The following is a 7,768-nucleotide window of genomic DNA, read 5'->3' as shown; positions in this document are numbered from 1 at the left end:
TGTTCTTTTGGGCTATCCCCCTAATAAAAATGGCTATAAATGTTTTAACCCTATTACTAAACGTGTTTACACTACTATGGATGTTTATTTCTTAGAAAATACCCCATATTTTTCCAAAAATTTAATTTAGGGGGAGAATTTAGGTGAACCAAATTTTTGGAAAATTCTTGAGCCTTTGCCAAAAACAATTATTGAATCTGAAAAAATTTAGTCTCAATCTACTAATGCTGAATTTGAACTTGGTCTGTCAGAACAAGAAAAGATACGATTGATTAAAAATCGTAACAACCTTGAGTCTATGGTTTATTCTAGAAAAAATGTCTTTGAAAGAGGTAAAGATCATCAAATCATCCCTGCACAAGGTCAAAATCAGTCCCTAGACGATAGTTCTTCTAATACACAAGGTAATTCTTCTTCTACTCATATTTCTAATTTATCTCCAAATAATATTCTGCCTTCTCCTCAATCTGATTTGAACATACCTACTGCTGAACCTACTCAAGAATCAGCCTCTGAAACATCTTCTAAACTAGATGATCTTCCCATAGCCCTTAGAAAGGAACCCATACATGCACTAGACATCCTATCGCCAAATACATCTCATACAGCTGCCTATCTGAAACCCATAGATCATTTACTACTAAAATTTCTGAGCTTGTTGTGCCTAGAAACATACAGGAAGCATTGGGTGAACCGAGATGGAAAGCTGCAGTGTTTGAGGAAATGAGTGCTTTAAAAAGGAATGGGACTTGGGAGATTGTCACCTTACCAAAAGGGAAAATTATTGTAGGTTGTAAGTGGGTATTCACAATAAAAAGCAAAGCTGATGGAAGTGTGGAACGATACAAAGCTGGGCTCATGGAAAAAGGGTTTACTCAAACCTATGGGATAGATTATCAAGAGACATTTGCTCCAGTTGCTAAAATCAACTCTAACGGGTGTTATTGTCACTAGCTGTTAATTCTAATTGGCATTTACACCAATTAGATGTGAAAAATTCTTTTCTCAATGGAGATCTAGAAGAGGAAGTGTATATGAGTCATACACCAGGCTTTGAAAAAAACTTTGGTTTTGGGAATGTTTGCAAACTGAAAATGTCTTTGTATGGACTCAAACAATCTCCTAGAGCTTGGTTTGAAAGGTTTGGTAGGGTGCTGAAATTACATGGGTACACTCAAAGTCAAGCCGATCATACAATGTTCGACAAATACTAAAAGGAAGGAAAAGTGGCGATCCTAATAGTATATGTAGATGACATTGTTCTAACCGGAAATGATTCATATGAATTAGAAAGGTTGAAGGTAAAGCTTGGTGAAGAGTTCGAGATCAAAGACTTAGGAAATTTAAAATATTTCCTAGGAATGGAGTTTGCAAGATCTAAAGCATGTATCTTTGTGAATCAACGCAAGTATGTGCTTGATTTTCTCAATGAGACCAGCATGATGGGGTGTAAACCAGTTGAAACACTTACTGAACCCAATGTCAAATTGAAGCCTGCCAAAGTGACAAATGCAAATGATCGAGAGCGTTATCAAAGATTAGTTGGGAGACTTATCTACCTATCATATACTCGTCCTGACATAGCATTCTCAGTGAGCATGGTAAGCTAATTTATGCATTCACCTGGTCCTGAACATTTTGAAGCTGCCTATAGTATCCTAAGGTACCTAAAAAGGACACCTGGAAAAGGTCTCTTGTTTAAAGCTCGGGGACACCTGAAAATAGAAGCCTATTTGGATGCTGACTGGGCTGGAAGCATAACAGACCAGAGATCTACCTCAGGCTATTGCACATTTGTAGGTGGTATCTTAGTGACATGGCGTAGCAAGAAGCAAAATGTTGTTGCAAGGAGTAGCGTTGAAGCTGAGTTCAGAGCAGTAGCTCATGGCATGTGTGAAATTTTGTGGATAAGAAGGTTGCTTGAAGAACTAAAGTCATTACAACCATCTCCAATGAATCTATACTGTGACAACAAATCTGCAATTGCAATTGCTCACAATCCAGTGCTTCATGACCGGATTAAACATATTGAAGTTGACAAGCACTTCATCAAAGAGAAAATAGAAAAGGGGTTGGTGTGCATGTCCTATATTCCTACAGGAGAGCAAGTGGCAGACATCTTCACAAAAGGTTTCTACAAGAAACAGTTTGATCTTCTTAGTAGCAAGCTGGCAATGAAGGATATCTTTCAACCAGCATGAGGGGGAGTGTAAGAAAATCTAAATTTATTATAGAGATGTGATTGTATAAATATGTTATTTTGACATAATAGGAAAGTAGAAATAGTACTGATTTTAGAAATAGTCATTATTTTTCTCTTTACTCTTTGATTTATTTCCCTTTACAGGGACCCTTGTAAGTGTATATATACACTATTCATTATAGAGAAATATATACCAAAAAATTACCTTTTCTCTACCTTTCCCTAAATTTTAAGTATAGTCATTTTTATAGATTATTTATATGAAAAAAAATATATTAATGAATTTTAAGTGAAAGCATTTTTTACGAACTTAATTTTTTTTTCTTTTATTAAAAAAGAAAAGCATTGACTAAAAACAACTAAAAGGGACCATTTTTTACCATTTAAAATAACATAGGATTATTTTGTATTTTTTTAGAAATTTGGGATTAAACTTGATAATTGGCTTAAATTGAGGAGGCTAAAAATGATAATTTTTCCAAATGTAATTATAATAAGTAAATAATATCTTTCACATATTTATTTAAAGTTATTTATATATCTTTTTAATATTTTATTAATGAAAATATAAATACTTTACTTAAATAAAATATAAAATTATATTTAAAATATTATTCTTCTTTCTAAAATAAAAATTTATTCTAATAATTTTTAGAATAAATAACTTATTTAAATCGTTTTAGGTTGATTTTTTTTTAAAAGAAGTGATTTATTTTATATTGTAAGAATTTTTATCAAATATTAAAAAAATATAAAATAATTCCAATTAAATAAAATGAAAGTATTTTCTAAAAATTAATTTTAATATTTAAGCAAAATTCATAGAAGTAAAAATAATAAATAAATCGAAGGCATATATCCATAAATAATTAAATCGAAGGCATATTTGCTGAAAAAATCTGCCGAGTAAGTTTGGTATAAAAAAATTCTTAACATTTTGGCTCTTGTTTTTTTTAAGACTTCAATTTCTAATTAGTGATATTTAAGTTAAAAAATACAGACAAAAAAAAAATCCAGAATCTCCAAAATTTGGTGGCCAATCCACGAATTTTTTTCTTCAAGTGGTAGGATTGGATCCCTACGCCAAAGAGAGAAGGCATTCCACCAGCTGGACTAAGCTCATCTGGGTTCAGCAATTGAATTAATGAAATCATTTTTCAAAGAAAAACAAAAGATTTAAGTGTCAAAATCGATATTTGACCTCACTACGAAAATGGGAATGAAAATAAGGACTCTACACATCAAACAAGAGTCCAACAAAAAACAAAACAAAACTCTTCAACAAACGATCCACGGATAATGACATATATGTAAGGCTATAATATGTGTTTTATTTTCTAGCTGCCCTTTAAAACTGAGAATATTCTAAACCATGTGAGATGATATGAATAAGCAAAAACTTTATAGAGCATAGCTAATTAAATAGCTTCGCTATCAAATTCCACCATTCCACATCAGTAAATATATTTAAGAACAATTTTGGTCTGAATATGGAGTATCACGTCCAATGCTGACCCCCAATTTACAAGACTTAACACACTTCCAATCACCACAAATAAATAACATTCCTATTCCAAAAGAAAAGGCTTGCTCAGATTTATATATCGCCTTCTATGGCTCATCTAACTGGTCCTGCATTCAAACCAACTCAAATTTATTACATCTTGCTCAATCAAAGTAACATTATAATAATATGGTACAAAACTAAATACAAACAGATGAGACACTGACCTGCGCATCTGAAGTCCAAAGGGTGAGGTTGTCCCTTAGGAGTTGCATGATGAGGGTGCTGTCCTTGTACGATTCTTCTCCCAAAGTGTCTAACTCAGCAATTGCTTCCTCAAATGCCTTTCCCAAGTACAACAAACGAAACTTAGTGAAGACTAGAGAAATAAGTTCATAAAAGTGTAGTATAGTGATTAGAATTTACAAGGAAACAATTTCCAAGAAAGATACAAGCCATATATATCTCGAAGTAAGAACAACAAGAGACCACAACGAATCTAACTGGCACAATTTAGATCCGTTGTGGTCAGAAGGGACAATATCAGAGTGTAATGAAGCATGTAATCAAAACTCCCATCACAATATAACTAATTCGCTAAGATATTGAAAATTCAAATAACGCACAAAATAATATTACTTCTGCATCCCTTTTTCTTGAAATTTTAGTGTGTAAGGAAGACTCGAGTGTGTAAAGAAGTCTCAATGCTTAACTATTTACTTGCACAAATATATAAACCTTCTAGTTACTAATGCTTGAAACAGAAACCTGAATGTCAAATAAATAATTTTTATTAGGAAATATTAGCTGGACTACAATCTTTAAAATCTTCAGCCATCAATTAATGTATGGTAGTTAAAAAAGTGTAGATTCCCAATGTCATCATGAAGGTCCACAAACAACTAAGATGGATCAGCACATTAACACGCCAGCCAGAGGCAGACAACAAAAGTAACATGTTTTAACAACCTCAAAACTTCATTTGGCTTAACTTAAGCACCCATGAGAAAAGGAAATACCAATAGGTGATACAATAAAGGTTTATTATTAGTTGCTAACAAAAATAGGAGAGTCTAATTATCTGTACTAACTAAAGGGAGAGTCTTATTTTTCGTAAACTAATCAGTTCACGCAAAACAAAAACAACCCGTCAGTTCATATCACGCTAATGATGTGATTATAGCACAAATAAGGTAGGCAAAGTGCGGGTGACCCAAAAAATTGTAGCACCCATCCCTTCAAGTCTCAAGTCTCAATCTTGCTGTAGCCGAGTCATATGCAATTATTAAAAACACTGAACTTGACCAGATATTTTAAAGAATGTAATAGAATATAACGTGAAGATTCTCATAACATTCCTGTACAACTTTACTCAGTGACCCAACGAAGCAAACATGTGAAATTATGAAAGGGAGAGAGCAAATAATAATGATTTCAGTTGGAAGAAAGTACCAGTTTGGCCAAGCTGCAAGCTTTATCAGATTGATTGAGAATCTCATAGTAGAACACTGAAAAATTGAGTGCTAACCCCAACCTAATTGGATGTGTTGATGCAAGATCCGTAGCCGCTATATCCTTTGATCACATAAACAACTAAGTTAGAACAGAAACCCCCTTTTACTAATCCGTAAAGGGAAATGAAACAAGTTAATAATAATAATAGAAACGAATAAAAAACCCAACTTTTGATTCTTGCTCAAAAACCTTTCGATTACGATCCTTTACATTAAGGATTATTAAGTACATAGACAAAATTGTGAATTTCTAATCGAATTGTCAATATCATTAAGTGTGAATTTCAATTCGATTCGATTTCGATTCAAAATACCAAACAATCAATAAATCAGTAAAAAAAACCCTAATATTAGAGAGAAATTATTGTACCTGAGCAGCCTTGTAAGAGATCATGGTGTCCTCAGCGGCGGATTTCCTCTCATCACCGACCTTGAACTCAGCCAAGTAACGGTGATAATCACCCTTCATCTTCAAATAGAAGACCTTGGACTCACTGGAAGCGGCAGAGGGAATAAGGTTGGAGTCCATGAGCTTGAGGATACTGGCGCAGACATCAGAAAGCTCGGACTCGACCTTGGATCTGTAATCCTTGACTAGGACAACGTGGTCTTCATTCTTGCGACCCTCCTCCTTCTGCTCGATGGAGGAGACGATGCGCCAGGCGGCTCGGAGAGATCCGATGACGTTCTTGTAAGCGACAGAGAGGAGGTTGCGCTCCTCCACAGTGAGCTCAGAGGCAGGAGTGCAACCCAACACAAGCTTCTGCATGAACTGAACCATCTCCTCGTAACGCTCGGCTTGCTCAGCTAGCTTGGCTAGGTACACGTACTGCTCTCTGCTTAGGTTTTCTGGAACAGTAGTCGCCATTGTTGCTCTGAAAGTGTGTTGTGAGAGAGTGAGAGAGAGAGAGAGAGAGAGAGAGAGATTTTGACTGGCGAAGAATTTTATCATTCAGAACTGAATGTAACGCTTTTATTATTATTATATTAATTTCACGCATTAAATTTCTGATTCTATTTTTTGAATTTTTTTTTTAATCTTTTTTATCCTCAAATGTAAGAAACTTGTCTTTACACTCTTTTTGTACTTGTATTTTGTGAGAGTAGTTGGAGTGTTGTTGCAAGGCACTTTAAAGTGCCAACAACAAAAGATGTGTCAATTGTGTGAACTTTTAGTGTATTATATTACCATTTATTAAAGAGACTTTACAATAATATACCACTATAACAAAATAACTACAAGTTTGTTATAAGAAAAATAATATACCAAAATGGACTATAATATTATTAAATATAACAAATTTTATATTCATCACAAATATCTCCCATAACTAATTCATATCCTCATTCATTATTAATAACATATTCCAAAATATTTAACACTCATTAAAACAATTATTAAATATAATAAAATATTTCTTATTAATCATTTTAAAGTGGAAATACGTTATCACATTATAAAATATATCATGTAATTATATATTATAGTATGATATTATGTAGTTTTTGATTGCATACTATACACAATAACAAGTTATTTAAGAGATTCCAATTAGTTCCAAATTGCATATGACACCAATGGATATCATACAAATATTGTATGCCAACTCATAACAAATTATTTTGGATACCAATTAGTACCGAATGACATAAGATACCAATAAATATCATATTGTATACTAGCTGATCATAACAAGTTATTTTAGATACCAACTAGTATATATACCAAAGTGCATAACAATTAATACACAATTACATATGATACCAATAAGTATCAGATTGCATATTAGCTCATAACAAGTTATTTTGGATACCAATTAGTACCAAATTACATATGATATCAACAAATATCCGATTGTATATACTAGCTTGTATAAGATATCTCCAATAAGTAGTTAAATATGATAGTATATATTATTCGATAAGATACTAAATAGTAAATGTTTTATAAGATATACAAACAAACAGATTCTATAGGATACTAAATAGTATTGTTTTATTAATTATGTAGTAGTATACTACAACACAAAGTAAATGGAGAAATAGAATAATAATGATTCTAAAGTAACTATTATTTTGATACTATTTAGTGGTTTATGTGATTTTTTTAGGAGCTAAACTAATAAATGATAACAAAATAAAATATAGAATACCAAATAGTATCCAAATAAATCAATTCTTAATATTGAAGTAAACATGGAACATTGTTCATTCAAAATAAAAATTTACTACTTATAAATTGTTTAAAAAAACATAGAACTCAAAATTAGGGATTGAAAACTCAGTCGTAAAAAGCAAAAAAAATAAGGAAAAAATTGATTTAGTCATAATTAGCAAAGCAATTAATTAAGGAAATGTAATAAATTAATATTTCCAATTGGGTATATTATACACATAATTATTGAATTAATAAATTAGTTTATATTAAAAAAGTAGTGGGTATACTGAATAAGTAAATAAAACTTGAATATTTGTTATTTAAGTTAATAAATATTATAATATGGGTATATTAAAATATCAATAACAAATCAGTAATTATTTATAATA

At 31.9% G+C, this 7,768-nt stretch overlaps 1 protein-coding gene across 1 annotated transcript; it reads right to left on the bottom strand.

Moving 5' to 3' along the window:
• Positions 1 to 3,583: 3,583 nt before the first annotated feature.
• Positions 3,584 to 6,181, bottom strand: LOC133807128 (14-3-3-like protein B). The gene is made up of 4 exons (XM_062245289.1): positions 5,592 to 6,181; positions 5,160 to 5,282; positions 3,935 to 4,051; positions 3,584 to 3,835 (listed from the first exon to the last, which is right to left on the bottom strand). Exons 1-4 carry the CDS (start codon positions 6,171 to 6,173, stop codon positions 3,815 to 3,817), a joined length of 843 nt encoding a protein of 280 aa, XP_062101273.1. The 5' UTR covers positions 6,174 to 6,181; the 3' UTR covers positions 3,584 to 3,814.
• Between the last annotated feature and the right edge of the window lie 1,587 nt (positions 6,182 to 7,768).

Source organism: Humulus lupulus, chromosome X (genome assembly GCF_963169125.1).
Source record: "Humulus lupulus chromosome X, drHumLupu1.1, whole genome shotgun sequence".
NCBI classification, from domain to species: domain Eukaryota; kingdom Viridiplantae; phylum Streptophyta; class Magnoliopsida; order Rosales; family Cannabaceae; genus Humulus; species Humulus lupulus.
Note: the sequence above shows the minus strand (reverse complement) of the source record. Positions and strands in the feature narration are given on the sequence as shown.

Coding starts and splice junctions, on each gene's coding strand:
- LOC133807128 (XM_062245289.1), bottom strand. CDS start 6,173: ATGATAAAATTCTTCGCCAGTCAAAATCTCTCTCTCTCTCTCTCTCTC. Junction 4,052..5,159: donor CTTGCAGCTTGGCCAAACTG/GTACTTTCTTCC, acceptor TACTTGGGAAAG/GCATTTGAGGAAGCAATTGC. Junction 3,836..3,934: donor TTTGGACTTCAGATGCGCAG/GTCAGTGTCTCA, acceptor GTTTGAATGCAG/GACCAGTTAGATGAGCCATA.